The 16,494-nt window shown below is 44.7% G+C and overlaps 1 protein-coding gene across 3 annotated transcripts in view; it reads right to left on the bottom strand.

Annotated features, from left to right (window-relative positions):
- Window positions 1-16,051, bottom strand: part of LOC109614600 (ADAMTS-like protein 3) — a 141,592-nt gene extending 125,541 nt beyond the window's left edge. For all 3 annotated transcript variants that reach the window (XR_004576869.1, XM_020055993.3, XM_010877102.2), the window contains exons 1-2: window positions 15,801-16,051; window positions 15,084-15,187 (exon numbers count right to left, since the gene is read on the bottom strand). Coding sequence is in view for 2 of the 3 variants with exons in the window: in XM_020055993.3 (XP_019911552.2) it covers window positions 15,084-15,152 (69 nt within the window). In the remaining variant the exon portion in view is untranslated. The remainder of the gene's footprint in view (window positions 1-15,083; window positions 15,188-15,800) is intronic.
- Window positions 16,052-16,494: the final 443 nt, after the last annotated feature.

Below are 16,494 nucleotides of genomic sequence, written 5' to 3'. Positions count from 1 at the left end.
CCCCCCCCCCGCCCCCCCCCCACCTCGCCCCCACAGCTCTCATCAGCACAGATCATAAATCATACAACTAATCGCTGTGATCCTCATTAGCTCGGAGAAGCCTGGACTTATGTCTTGTTTAACCAACAGATGCAGTGATATCATCCAAGCAGACCAAGGTCAGAGTTGTATTGGGGATGTGGTATACACAGCGTAGAGGGAGAGACGTGCTCTAGTGGACATCACAGAATTCTGTTGAGAACTGAAATCCCTTCAACTGTGCCAAACACACTTCACACGCACAAGTCAAAACACACCATAACAGACACACTCACACACTCCCGCGCGCGTGCGTGCGTGTATGTTGATATCAGTGACGCCCTAATGCAAGCCTAAGTGTGTGATCCCGTACTAAGAATACCCTAAAGAGGAGTGTGATGCAGGCTTTTAATAAAGACACTTAAGAGTCGAGAGGGCAGCAGCGTGGCTGGCATGCATTCTCCCTGAGGACCGGTACCCTTTCAACATGGCATTCAACTGACACACAGACACACACACACTGAGGAGAGAGTCAGACACGCACGTTTATCATGGTATTCAACCGACACACACACACTAAGGAGAGCGTCAGAAACACACTTTCATCAGTAATTGTCAAGACACCAGAGAAGACACTAGCTGACAAGGAAAGCAGGACTTCACAGTCTTTTCCCACTAAGCTTTCCTCCAGACACAGTCACGCTCACACACACACACACACACACACACACACACACACACACACACACACACACACACCCAGACTCTAGCCTAAACAAAGCCCATGTGTGACCCCCCTCCCCCATCCAGACCCACAAAGCACCCTGCCATCTGTATGAACTATGGCAACCTTCCAAACGGCGCCCTCTTCCCTCTTCCCATAGTGCTCAAGTGCGCGACTTGAGCACTATGGGCACTGGTCAACAGCACTGGTCAAAACGAGTGCCTTATTGAAGGAGTAGGTTGCCATTTGGGCCCTATCCTGTGACATCAGCACACCCCCAGATCCATGTCTGGACCAGAGGGACCAAAATAAACAGACACGCGTCCATCGCCCAGGTGTCCAAAGACTTTGGTTTTTGTGGGTCCGTCCATTCTGTCCAACAGAGCTAAAACAGAAGTCACCCGTAAAACAAACCCTGGCAAGCAGGGACCCAGAAGTTGTCCGATTCAGATGTCAGCCTCTGAGTCCACTGTGTTTCAGCGAGGTTAACACAGGCAGAATAAAGCAGAAACAGTGCGGTATCAGAATGTATGAACATACAGAGAACGTTTAAGACAACATAAAGACCATGATATTATCAGAGATTATATTTTCGGTGACTTCGGTCTCTAATCAAACTGGATAACACTTAGGAAGAGGTTATCCCTGGTTCATGCATAAACATGTCTCCCTGCTCGCTCTCTCAGTCTCTCAGTCACTCACACACACATAAAATACAGACATACACATGCATATTTTGTGCACTTTCACAGCACTCCATAGGCCTAGAAAGCAGCACGCGTGACTTCCTGGAAATACATATTAGAGTAGTAATTCATCTATGTCCATATCTGGCCACACAGTCACTCTCTCTCACAGACACACACCTGTTAACACACAGCTGCCTACACCTGTTAACACACACCTGCCTACACCTGGTAACACACACCGGCCTACACCTGTTAACACACACCTGCCTACACCTGTTAACACACAACTGCCTACACCTGTTAACACACACCGGCCTACACCTGTTAACACACACCTCCCTACACCTGTTAACACACACCTCCCTACACCTGTTAACACACAACTGCCTACACCTGGTAACACACACCTCCCTACACCTGTTAACACACACCTCCCTACACCTGTTAACACACACCTGCCTACACCTGTTAACACACACCGGCCTACACCTGTTAACACACACCGGCCTACACCTGTTAACACACAACTGCCTACACCTGTTAACACACACCGGCCTACACCTGTTAACACACAACTGCCTACACCTGTTAACACACACCGGCCTACACCTGTTAACACACACCTGCATACACCTGTTAACACACAACTGCCTACACCTGTTAACACACACCTCCCTACACCTGTTAACACACACCTGCCTACACCTGGTAACACACACCTCCCTACACCTGTTAACACACACCTCCCTACACCTGTTAACACACACCTCCCTACACCTGTTAACACACACCTGCATACACCTGGTAACACACACCTGCCTACACCTGCTAACACACACCTGCTTGCATGTGTACATACACACACACACAACTGCCTACACTTGTACATGCACACACACGCAAAAACACCTGCCTAAGTTTGCACGCTTGCACACACACACACACACACCATCCTACACCTGTACATACTGTACACATACACACACATGCAGCAAAAAGACTAGTGGTAAGAGGGTTGAGCAAATAACAGGAAGATAACAGGTTCAAATCCCGGGACTCACTAGGTGAAAACTCTGCTGTTCTGCCCTTGTGACACTTCTGCACTAATAGTGTAACTCCTCACCACTGAGGTTATTTATGTTTGTGTTAGTGTCTCAAATATTTCTGCTTTATTGAATATAGTGGAGACTTGCTCTTCTGAAAGTTCATGAATTGGGTTGGATCGGATTTAAGCAGCTTTTGACACTTTCAAAATGGGCCGCTGTGGAATAATGCTGATTCAGGAAATATGGTATGAGAAGCGAAATATACCCATGGTAGAGTAACGAAATACCGCACAACATTTTGGGGGATAAACAACAGCCACAATAGTTCAGTCCAAGTGGAAAAGTATTGTTAAAAGGTCAGTTAATCTTTCAACATTCCAGCCACCCCACCTTTTGTTTTTCGGTAAACAGTTATGGGACGGAGACAGATTTTTATTTTTTTTACCACTTTCTAATTCAAAGAAGGAGCATGTATATTCTTTAAGAATGAATGTCTTAGTATCAGGCACTTAAAAGTCTCAAATGGAGAAAGAGGAGACAGAGAAAAGGTGGAGTGGGTGAGGGAGGGAGGGGCATGGAAGACGAAAGGGGGAGAGGAGAGAGAAAAAGCAGGTGGACAGAAGGAGAATTGGGGGAGAAAGAGAGGGGGATAGAGAAACAGAGGAGAAAGAGAGAGATGGCAGATGTAAGTCAAGGCTTTGATCTTATTGTGTCAAAGTCACCCTCAAGGGCAGTGGAGCAAGAGCAATAACAACTCTATTCGTGCCACAGACACACCACAAATGTGTTCAGCTCTAAGCGCTCCACTGGTGATTCCAGTCAAAGATTCACCTTTACCATGAATGGTCCTTTCTTCGCAGGACATTATCTTGATTTAACCTGTACTGACACAGACACTAGGAGTTTGATGCCCATGAGTGGTAATTTTTGAAGCCTGAAATATCAAAACATGTAAGATAATGTTGTTTCTTAAACATCTGACGCAGTGAGAGCGAGAGAAAGTGTGTGCGTGTCTGTGTGTGTGTTAGAGATGGTTGACATTCTGTTTGTGTCCCTTTAGTGGTCTGGTGCTTGGGAATGTGGGCCATTTCCTGCCTGATTGGGCCTGCATAGGGTTATCAATGGAAGATGGAATCAAAATGAAAGAAAATTAGAAGAAAAGGCTTCAGTTTCAGGTAGCAATTCAGCTAACAATTTGAATGGAGAAAGCATAAAAGTGTTGTCGTCACAAATAGCCTAGCATTCGTTAACTAGCTTAACCTGCTACAATTAGCATTGATATAACTGTATCACATGTGAGACAGAAAAACATTGTTTTTCATTCAGGGATTTTTTCTGTATGTTTAGGACCCCAATGTCATTGAAATGTTCAAAAGTTCACCCCCGTAGTCTGTCGCATGTGCATAATTCACGATTTTCTTTCAGGGAAGAGGCACTAAACAATACAGGTTCTTGACAGCGAGTCCCTTCAGGGCACTACAGAAGATGAAACATTTAAGAGGACACAACAAAGGTATGTGGAGGGCTGCCTGCCTGGGACCCAGAAGAGGGTCGCCCTGTGGAAGCCTGTGACATTCAAACCATGCAATTCAAACTTCGTCCGCACAGATTCTCGAATCTCGTTGGCCTAACTCGACATTAAGGAAGGTCTTATCTAAACATACTGTTCAGAGGGCGCACACGAGGTCATGCGCTTACGCGATCACACGCACGCGTGGAAAAACACATATACATGATATGGCCCAGGTTTAGTTCTTGAAATACTTTCAACTCCCACAGTGGTTTATGGTGACCGACGCTGCGCCGGAACCAGCAGTGTGCTCCGCTCTTCAGCGGACCTTGAGGTGGGTTCACCCCGGACCGTTGGGTACGGCAGGGCTGATCGACACCACAGCGTGACCATTTGGAATCGTTAAACGGGTGCAGCAGCTGCAGGACACACTCGCCCGCTGATTTGCTATAATCGCAACATTCCTCAAGTTTCCTTTCTATTCCAGTAAAGGTGGCACATTGTTGTGCTCCGCTGGACAAGGCACTATTGTCTGACCATGTTTTTAAGCACTTGCTGGATGCATGGTCCGGATCCAGCCAGGTTATTTTGGTTCCAAGGCAATATGGGCCTTCAGAACCGGCCATTAGATGCCTGCGTGTGCACTATCACCATCAGGTAGGCTCGTGGCTTGTTACGGAATTGTAGATGAGGGTAGGGGATGGCATGTTGCCATCTTGTTGCCAATGTTTCTGCTTTTCATCCCTCCTAAATGTTATTGGTTATTCGAGTGACAATTAAATAGAAATACGGAAAGACATTCAAATTCATATTCAAAAGATTTATATTAAAAAAATTCTGATTTAAAAAAGAGGTTTAAGAGGTTTGAGGAAAGTGTTGTCTGCCGTTCCGTAATGAGGTGTGTTCTCTGGCGCAGGTTCCCTGTCGCGTGTGCCCTAACGTGTGTTCCATGTTGTGGGTTCCATGTCGCAGGTTCCCTATCGCGGGTTCCCTGTCGCGTGTGCCCTAACGTGTGTTCCATGTTGTGGGTTCCATGTCGCAGGTTCCCTATCGCGGGTTCCTTGTCTTGTGTGCCCTAACGTGTGTTCCATGTTGTGGGTTCCATGTCGCAGGTTCCCTATCAAGGGTTCCTTGTCTTGTGTGCCCTAACGTGTGTTCCATGTTGTGGGTTCCATGTCGCAGGTTCCCTGTCACTTGTACCCTGTTGTGTGTGCCCTAACGTGTGTTCCATGTTGTGGGTTCCATGTTGCAGGTTCCCTGTCACTTGTACCCTGTTGTGTGTGCCCTAACGTGTGTTCCATGTTGTGGGTTCCATGTCGCAAGTTCCCTGTCACTTGTACCCTGTCGTGTGTGCCCTAACGTGTGTTCCATGTTGTGGGTTCCATGTTGCAGGTTCCCTGTCACTTGTACCCTGTCGTGTGTACCCTGTTGTGTTATTGGTGGCAGCAGAGCTGAAAATGACAAATAGTCCCTCATGGAGCCTTTTAAGGAACCTAAGCAAGATTTGGTTGAGCCAACAAGGAGCCTGCCTATGGGAAAATGCAGCAATGATGACAACCTTCTATAAGACCAGAGCTGAAATTACACAGCTCAAAAAAATTAGGAGAACACGTGATCATCATAGCATTACACCAAGTCAATGGTTTGCAGTGTATCCCTGTACAGTCTCAAGAGGATGAAGGATATGTACATTATGTTGCCTGCAACATCATCCAACAGGTTTGGCGGTGGGTCAGTGATGGTCTGGGGAGTACTACTGAGTCACATTATGAGTTGCCATGATGAAATTTACAGCCTGTGATTTCAACTGTTAACTTTGATTTTCGGTGTGAGTTTGAATCCAGCCCTCAAGCCCTCAGTCAGTTGGTAATTTTGGTTATCCACTGACTGATGTTATGTAATTTTGTTAACTACAAATTACACTAAGTACGGTGAAGATTTTGATCTTTAATATATTTCCTTCATCGATCCCCAACGTGTGATTTAAGTGTTCCCTTAATTTTTTGGAGCAGTGTGTAATAAAGAATTATTCTACAAAATGATACTTCCTAAGATTTTCCTTTTCCTTCACAAATCTAAACATTGAATTGCAGACTTAATCATATTGCAGAGTGTGCACATATGGGGGTGCATTAGAGCCAAACACTAAGAAGGAGATTCAAGCAGAGAGTAAGCAGGAGAGATACAGTGAGATAAATCAGACAGTGACAGAGTGAGGAAGGAGAAACAGATTGTAACCAGCTGATTGGCAAAGAACCCAGAGTCAATGTGGAGCCGGTAGGTTTGAGGCAGAGAGGAGACTGAATGGACACACTGTGCATGTGAATGAAAGACTCTTTCACACATGCCTGTGGTCTGCTCCTCTCTCTCTCTCTCTCTCTCTCACACACACACACTCTCTCTCTCCGGCCCATGAAGGCCCCAGGGTTGGCCGTAGAGCAGCCCTTGTTGGAGTTTCATATGTGGGGTGAAGAGGTGACTGGTGAATGAGATGTGTGGGCATAAAGTGATCTTTTCACTCTTCAGCTTTGCCTCAAAGACCAGGGCTGCTGACATTAAATCTGGGCTAGAGGAGCTTGGCCTGAGCAATTATTCTATAGCCTAGCCTGGTATACTAAATGTGCTTTAGCAACTCCTCTATAACCTAGCCTGGTATAATAAATGTGCTTTAGCAACTCCTCTATAGCCTAGCCTGGTATAATAAATGTGCTTTCGCAACTCCTCTATAGCCTAGCCTGGTATAATAAATGTGCTTTAGCAACTCCTCTATAGCCTAGCCTGGTATGCTAAATGCTTTAGCAACTCTTCTGTAGCCTAACTTGGTCCCACACTAGAAATGCTCTTGCCCTATTTCGATATTGGAGAACTACAAAGCTATATTATTTTGTTGCTGGAGGAGGGACTTCCTGTATATTACCAGTGTGTCAGACCAAGGGAGCGGTGAGCAACTTCCCTGGGACTGAAACATGTGTCTTTTATTAGGAATTATTTTAACATTAGCTTGTGATCCTCCAGAGTCCATTGCTCTTAGCCTGAGTACTGAATAGCACCCTATACCCTACATAAAGCTGTTGACCAGGGCCCTTAGATTTGTGCAGTAAATTGGAAATAGGGTGCCATTTGGAATGCACCCTAAGAGAAAAACAATCTGGCGCACCATTGATTTAAGGCTTTATCTGTAAAAGTGCAATTACAGGCAGCTGGTGTGTGAGATGTTTCACCATGTTAAAGCAAACCTCTAATCCAAATTGCACCCTACTGCCTGAATGGCATGATAAAGGGAATATGGAGGAATATGGAACACAACCATAGACAAAGGACCCAAAAGCAGTCTGCAGACATTAGAGGACAACACGTTAATAACTCCCTCCCAAACAACCAGACACACACACACACACACACACTTGCTGTGAAAGAGAGCCAGGCGGTCTGGTATCAATGAGAAATACAACTAATAATCCCCAGATATAAAATTGCCACCAAGAACTTGATCATAACATTCCCGACGCAAATAATCCACTTCCAAAAAATAAACCGCGATCCAAACTGTGAATAAACCAGAACAACGGTGACAAGACATTAAGACACGTTTCGCTAGCCGCCGCTGCTAGCTCAGCCACATGGTCAAAATTAAATTATTACAGATTTTATCACACTATAATTGTCCTGCTCTAGGGGCTTGGGTTTCCCCACTGAACAGAGCTAGCCTGTGAGAGCCATGCTAATGATTGACACAGAAACTGGCTGGCTGCAATGCTAGCGCTAATGCAATCGCATTGATCTAACAGAATCCAACTAGTCAAAGTTCACAGAAAATATCAAGTCACATCTCGAAGCCCTGGCGCCTGTGGTTGCGAGGGCAGATTCTAAGGTTGATAGCATCCAACAGGACCTCGAACATCCTGGCTGTAACACACCCTGAAGACTAGAAACAAACTCATTTGTGGTGTAGGTCGATTTTGGTTACTGAGCCGACACCTTTACTAATACACTGCCCGTTAGCTAAAGAATTGACTAAACGGCAACATTATAGGATCCTTATTTCAACATTGACAAAACCCTCCATCCTTACACAAAACACAAACACACTAAATTTGTCAAAATAGCGCCTCAGTACAAAATCACCAAAAGACCCTGCTCTAAGAGTATTTCTGACAATAAAAAGTTGATTCTAAGGCTCCAGTAGAATAAAACTATGATAGAGCCCTGAAGCAAACCCAATACAACGGTCAGACGAGCTCACCGCACACTTGTGATATTTTTTCAAACGAATAAATCTCCTCATCAGTGAGTTTCCTCCTATGTTGAGAGGAAAACAGAGGCAGAGGGGAGGAAGAGGTTGACGGATATTCACACTGGGACTGCAATGAAACTCTACACTAATGGAAAATAACAACTTGATAGGATTCCCCCATTAACGCATGCAGACCTGGGTTACAGAACAGGCATGCAGGCCTGGGTTACAGAACAGGAATGCAGGCCCGGGTTACAGATCAGGCATGCAGGCTCGGGTTACAGAACAGCAAAGCAGGTCAGGTGAACCAGGGACATAACATCAAGCCACCACCCAATTCAATAAAATGTATTGAAATGCACGAAGAATAGCTGCTCTCCTCAAAAATGAAGTTAGTGCCCTGAGGACACATATGTGATAGACCAGTACACACTCACACACACACACACACAGTTCTGCTCTCCCTCAGGAATTTTGCATGGTGTTTATTTTGGAAGCATGTGTGGTTATCACAGCACACAGATACCTCAACACCCCACCTACAACCTCCACCTACACCCAAATCCACCCCTGTCCACTTCCTCTTCCTCTTGACCTCCGGGTCACTTCCTGTCATCCCTTGGTCTTTTGTTGGTAACAGACAGCTGTTCAAACATAATGCGGCTACTGTGCGAACCCATAACCCCTGTGTATCCAAACAGGAGCCATGGGAATACCCCTCCCACCACACCCACCTCATTTACAGCCTCTACCATACACCCTTCCCTATCTTGAGTCTCCCTCTCCTAAAGTAAGAAGGTGAGGATACCAGGAAGGTTACAAGAAGAGCACCCCGTTATAATATAGCTTTGATCCCAACAGCCTGGTCAATGGTAGGGGACAGCCATGTTATTATTGTAATCCTAACATGTGTAAGTATACACACATGCGCGCACACACGTACAAACACACACACACACGAGAAAGACAGAGTGTTGAAGATTAGGGGTTGAGTGAGTGTGCAGCATGTCTTCTCCTTGGTATTTATACAATTTAACAACAACACTTTGAAAATACATTGAAAAACCCGGACAGAGACAGGAAAGAGGTTGGAACGTGTAAAGTAAAAGGAGAGAAGCTGAGAATGGGCTGTGAATGTGGCCTGTTGGTTTGGGAATCTGACTAGTGTCCGAATACAGGCCCCTGGTTCTAATCTCCCCACTGCCAAGGTGAAAGCTCTGTCATTCTGTCTCTGGGTAAGACTGTTAACCCTAATTTCCCACAGCCGACACCAGCCGTCCCCGTAACATTCCCCCCAGGTCATTGCTGTAAATAAGAACCTGAGTGGTTAAGTAACTGTAAAAAGAGGAATGACACGGAAACATTCTAACGCAGAGAAAAAGAACGGCACCTGAAAAAAGGGGGATAGAGCATAGAGAGAGAGGTGGCAAGAGAAAGGAGTAAAGGGGGAGGGCATAGACAGAAAAATAGAGAGAGAGAGAGAGAGAGAGAAGAGAGAGAGAGAGATCGAAGTGGTGGAAAACAGAGCTCTAAATCTTACAGCACCTCTAGAAAAGCCCAGCAACAATAAAAGCCAATCAAGCGTGAGTCTAATCCCACATCTGCTTGTCATAATCCAGCCGGACACCCAGCCAAGCATGGACCTACTAACTACGACCCCCACAACCCCCCACCCACCCTCACTGACTGACCAACCTACTGAATAATTGGGCATATCTGACTGGCCATATTTGGCTAACTGACTGACTGATTGGTTGACTCCCTTCTGTCCTCTGCCTAAAACATTTCACCACCTTGCAGGGCTCCGCCCTCCAACTCTCCCTCAGGTGAGTTGTCCAACTGCAAGGTAATTGTGGCCCGTAACCAGAGGAAAGTTCTCCTCAAAGTGCGTTGGTCGGTCCAGGCTGACTTCCTGGATGAAGGAGCGATGTGGAGAAAAAGCAGAATGGCTTGGCGGGCATGTGATCGCTGTGATAAGACAAGGTAACCATTTCAACATCCCAAAATAGGGGGTTAAAGGGGGAAACGTTTACGGGAAAAAGGAATTAGAATGTTGCTCCGTCTTCTACTCTGAGTTGTTGACGTACAACAGGTCAACCGTTGTTTGTCTGTAAAGTTGAGTTTGACGTGAACTTTGGGATAGATTTATGAGTAATGCGTTCTTTACACACTTTGTTCGTCTCCGTGTGGCTGCCTGATGGGAAAGAAGCATTTAGAGAAAGGAAAAGAAGTGTTTTGAGGGCTAACTCACAAATCACTGCAACATTCTGGAGAACGGTGCTCCGACCGAGCAAGCTGTGTCCCTGGCTCCTGTCAGCAGCAGTATTTATTGCGACATGTGACCACAAAGTGTGCTGAAATCAGCACGTTTAAGAGACTTTGAGGAGTTAAGCGCGTAGTTTTGCTGTAGTTAACTCATTATTGGTGTGATATGTTATGAGAGAATTGTATGTGTGTGTGTGTGTGTGAAAGGAAGAATCAGCCCAACTGACTGTCTGAGTGTGTGTGTGTGTGTGTGTGTGTGTGTGTGCGTGTGCTATACAAGTGCGTGTCAGAGACAAGGTGGAGGACAACTGATATATCTTAAAGACATAGACTCAACAGAATAACAAATAAACTTGGACATGCTATCTGTTAAAGCACTCAGTTGATATAATGCGTTTCCCTCCATCCGTTCCCTGGGAGTCCCTCCCTTCTTTTCTCCCTTCCTTGCTCTCTCTCCCCTCTCTTCTCTCTTTCCCTCCCTCCCTTTCTCTTTCTCCCCCTCTGTTTCTCACAAGCATCCCCTGCCATCTGTTCTCTCTCTTTCGTTCTCTCTGACACACAAACCCATACACAGAACATGCACACACAAAAACCAAATCACACACAGGGTCTGTGTGAGCCTCTGTCCCACTGCTCACAGAGGGGGGCTGAGCCACAGGTGTGGCCGCTGAAAGACCTCTGGCAGGTGTGTGTGTGAGTGAAGGAAGAGAGAGTTCAGGTGTGTGTGTGTGTGTGTGTTTTTTTTGTATATACATACATATATATATATATATATATATATATATATATATACAGTGGGGGGAGAACAAGTTTGATACACTGCCGGTTATTCAGGTTTTCCTACTTACAAAGCATGTAGAGGTCTGTCATTTTATCATAGGTACACTTCAACTGTGAGAGACGGAATCTAAAACAAAAATCCAGAAATTTATATTGTATGATTTTTAAATAATACATTTTCATTTTATTGTATGACATAAGTATTTGATCACCTAAAAACCAGTAAGAATTCCGGCTCTCACAGACCTGTTAGTTTTTCTTTAAGAAGCTCTCCTGTTCTCCACTCATTACCTGTATTAACTGCACCTGTTTGAACTCGTTACCTTCATAAAAGACACCTGTCCACACACTCAATCAAACAGACTCCAACCTCTCCACAATGGCCAAGACCAGAAAGCTGTGTAAGGACATCAGGGATAAAACTGTTGACCGGCACAGGGCTGGGATGGGCTACATGACAATAGGCAAGCAGCTTGGCGAGAAGGCAACAACTGTTGGAGCAATTACTATAAAATGGAAGAAGTTCAAGATGAAGGTCAATCTCCCTCGGTCTGGGGCTCCATGCAAGATCTCACCTCGTGGGGCATCAATGATCATGAGGAAGGTGAGGGATCAGCCCAGAACTACACAGCAGGACCTGGTCAATGACCTGAAGAGAGCTGGGAGCACAGTCTCAAAGAGAACCATTAGTAACACACTACGCCGTCATAGATTAAAATCCTGCAGCGAACGCAAGGTCCCTCTGCTCAAGCCAGCGCATGTCCAGGCCCGTCTGAAGTTTGCCAATGACCATCTGGATGATCCAGAGGAGGAATGGGAGAAGGTCATGTGGCCTGATGAGACACTAATAGAGCTTTTTGGTCTAAACTCCACTTGCCATGTTTGGAGGAAAAAGAAGAATGAGTACAACCCCAAGAACACCATCCCAACCGTGAAGCATGGAGGTGGAAACATCATTCTTTGGGGATGCTTTTCTGCAAAGGGGACAGGACGACTGCACCGTATTGAGGGGAGGATGGATGGGGCCATGTATCGCGAGATCTTGGCCAACAACCTCCTTCCCTCAGTAAGAGCATTGAAGATGGGTCGTGGCTGGGTCTTCCAGCATGACAACGACCCGAAACACAAAGCCAGGGCAACTAAGGAGTGGCTCCGTAAGAAGCATCTCAAGGTCCTGGAGTGGCCTAGCCAGTCTCCAGACCTGAACCCAATAGAAAAGCTGAAAGTCCATATTGCCCAGCGACAGCCCCGAAACATGAAGGATCTGGAAAAGGTCTGTATGGAGGAGAGGGCCAAAATCCATGCTGCAGTGTGTGCAAACCTGGTCAAGGACTACAGGAAACGTATGATCTCTGTAATTGCAAACCAAGGTTTCTGTACCAAATATTAAGTTCTGCTTTTCTAATCAAATACTTATTTCATGCAATAAAATGCAAATTAATTACTTTAAAATCATACAGTGTGATTTTCAGGATTTTTTTTTTAGATTCCGTCACTCACAGTTGAAGAGTACCTATGATGAAAATGACAGACTTCTACATGCTTTGTAAGTGGGAAAACCTGCAAAATCGTCAGTGTATCAAAAACTTGTTCTCCCCACTGTATATATATATATATGCCTCAACCTACCTGCATGCATGTTTCTGTATGCTCTATGCATGTGTGTGTGCGTGTGTGTGTCTCTGTATGCTCTATGCATGTGCAAGGTATATGCATGTGTGTGTGTCTCTGTATGCTCTATGCATGTGCATGGTATATGCATGTGTGTGTGTCTCTGTATGCTCTATGCATGTTTGTGGTGTATGCATGTGTGTGTGCGTGTGTGTGTCTCTGTATGCTCTATGCATGTGTGTGGTGTATGCATGTGTGTGTGTCTCTGTATACTCTATGCATGTGTGTGGCGTGTGGTGTATGCGTGTGTGTGGTGTATGCGTGTGTGTGGTGTATGCGTGTGTGTGGTGTATGCGTGTGTGTGGTGTATGCATGTGTGTGGTGTATGCGTGTGTGTGGTGTATGCGTGTGTGGTGTATGCGTGTGTGTGGTGTATGCGTGTGTGTGGTGTATGCATCTGTGTGGTGTATGCGTGTGTGTGGTGTATGCGTGTGTGTGGTGTATGCGTGTGTGGTGTATATGTGTGTGTGGTGTATGCGTGTGTGTGGTGTATGCGTGTGTGTGGTGTATGCGTGTGTGTGGAGTATGCATGTGTGTGGTGTATGCGTGTGTGTGGTGTATGCGTGTGTGGTGTATGCGTGTGTGTGGTGTATGCGTGTGTGTGGTGTATGCATGTGTGTGGTGTATGCGTGTGTGTGGTGTATGCGTGTGTGTGGTGTATGCGTGTGTGTGGTGTATGCATGTGTGTGGTGTATGCGTGTGTGTGGTGTATGCGTGTGTGTGGTGTATGCGTGTGTGTGGTGTATGTGTGTGTGTGGTGTATGCATGTTGTGGTCTCTGTGTGTTCCATTGTCACTGAGATGATAGGCACCAGATGGAGGGGGAATGAGAAGGCTGGGAATTAGGAGACAGCCTCAGACACACCTGTCTCCTCACACAGGTGACTTTCATTGTTCTTCTTCTGTATCATTGCAACAGCCCCACATTACACACACACACACACACACTCATAAATCCCACGCAGGGCTGGACCTTAAACATGGATATGTCTCTCAGAATGCGAAAAATGACAAGTTCTGTAGAGGGGCCAGTTTGGACTTTGTGTGTTTGGGAAAATGGAATCAACACTGCATTGGAGGGATGGGAGGAGAGGAGAGGAGGAAAGACAAAAGAAACAAGAGTGTTTTTGTAATTCCCCACGGCTAATTCTCCATTCAGACAACATGGAAATATAACCACAATGATATACTAAATGTCCTAAAATAGACATTTAAATCTATTTTAGTCTCTTATATCTTCCCAAAGTAGCTTGTCCTCAATCAACTGGTGGTGGGTTTGAACTGCCTTCACACACAAGTCTATTAAATGGAACAAGCCATGATTGATTCCCCAACTGCTGAACATCGGGAATGTAATTGGATTTGGGAAAGAGACGTTTATTTGGCTCACTGGTTTGCAAACATTTACTACTGCCACACACAACACAGAGCATACATACTTACTTTTATTACAGATAATTTGGTCAGGTAAAAAAAAAAAGGTTAACATGTATGTCACAACACTGTACGCTTTGCATTAGAGATTTGCAATGTTTCCACGGTTTTATGTATTTAAAAGTTACTGAATGAACAACAGCCTGGGATCCAAATGAATGGGTCTTTTAGCTTAACACAGCCAAATGAGCTGGCTCACTAAAAATACTTGGAAAGTGTATATTAGACAACACAGCAACGCACTACTATAACCGCTATATTTATCAACCTTAGGGCTTTAGAGGTTAAGCCTCATGAAGAGTGGTGACATTCAATTCAGCTGGCCCCAAATAAGAACATAGCTGGGCAGTCTGACATCCTCCAAGCATCCCACAGCTATTTACTGCTACACACATCTACAATAATAGCTAGACACCTGTAAAGGCTAACACACACAGATAACAGGAGCTTTGAAATGTCACCATGCCTGAGTCACAAACGGCACCCTAATCCTTTTAGTACACTACTTTTGACCAGGACCAAAAGAGTTCAAAGTGTGCACACTTGATCACTTTCAGTAATTTATGAGAAGCAATGTTGCAGAGTTGGACAGGCAACCATGAACATTTTTTGTTGGACCACACGTGTTGTCCCATTAACCACCAGTTAGTATACACTGCTAATCAATCTTGATAAAAGGTTATTTAAATGTCACCTTTTCATTGGTACAGTACCTGGGCAGTAGAGGAGAGCAGAGAGAGAGCTAGCCCTGTCTCCCAAAGCAGGAACAGCAGTGGTTTCATCTTAGCTCCGCAGTTGTATTGTGGTGAGTTGCAGCCTAGCGGATGGCATGTTTTAGCCAGTGTCAAGCAGGGGGAGAGAAAAGCAAAGTGCACAAAATCTGGTGTTAAGAACGATGCTATCAGCTGTCACAGGTAGATTGTGGAAACTAAGAGACAATGGGGAAAAAAATATATACTGTGCTGTAAACTACTGAGAAGGACAGTTGTTTCTTAGTGTATCAATATTGAATGAATGTGATGTTAACGATATACTGAAAAGATATGGATAACTGACATGTTACTGCACACATGGTGCACGGTTCTTGAAATCGTAGAAGCCCCTCATCATTCACCTCAAACTTGTTAAAACATTTTAAAAACCAATACAACGTTATATTAGAACTATGCTTGATGTTTTAAATGTCCTTGACTTTTAAAAACGAATATTGACAACGAATGGGAATGCCCACGTTGTCAAAAAGATTAAACACATTTATAAATGATTAGTTGCCCAGTAAACATAAAATGGCAGAACAATATTAGCCCTGAAATAAACAACGTGGACTTAGTCAAATTGATTTTGTAGCGCAATAAGAGATTTTTACAGACAGACAGGTAATATTTCAGACAGACATATGGACATAATGATGGCACTGATATCAATGTTACCTTCTCTCGAAAGAATGCGCTGCGCTCATGTGCAGTTCCACATCTCCAACTGATTCCTCAACCCTGATATAGACCCGCCGCAAACCTATCAGATATATTATCGCCACCAAAACGTGCAGTCAAATAGGAGGTATCAAATGAATAAACAAGTAGTTCGCATATAACAACCAATATTTGGTTTTCAGCTGTCTACTTCGCAGTCACAAAGCGCGAATTCTCTCTCGCTCTAACTGAGCGCGACTGCAGTCAATAGCTATATGGAGCTCAATTGAAGGGACAAAGTTAGTGCGCTGCGCAGTTGTCCCATGGCCAACGTGCATTTCAGAGGCGGCTACGGGGAAATAAGTGTTTTGGATTAGACCAAATCTTTACTTACATTTTCTAGAATTACTTTTCATTATCATCGTCCTTACGATTACTATCATCATAAACATCAATATCTATTAACATCGACATCATTATCATTTTCATGATTTTCACCATTCGTGTTTTAATAACATGGGAAAAAGTTGTAAAATACATGCTGGGTTATGGCAACAAAATAAATACAGGATAATAGCAATACTATCCATACATCAGTTAGTGTGACCATTTTCCTCGGTACAATATGTATATGACGTCACATAACCAGACCTACCTAGAGGCCACATACTATTCTGAAAATGATCTAAAGTATGAAGATCTTGTTACTGTC

This window comes from Esox lucius, chromosome 2 (genome assembly GCF_011004845.1).
Source record: "Esox lucius isolate fEsoLuc1 chromosome 2, fEsoLuc1.pri, whole genome shotgun sequence".
NCBI classification, from domain to species: domain Eukaryota; kingdom Metazoa; phylum Chordata; class Actinopteri; order Esociformes; family Esocidae; genus Esox; species Esox lucius.
Note: the sequence above shows the minus strand (reverse complement) of the source record. Positions and strands in the feature narration are given on the sequence as shown.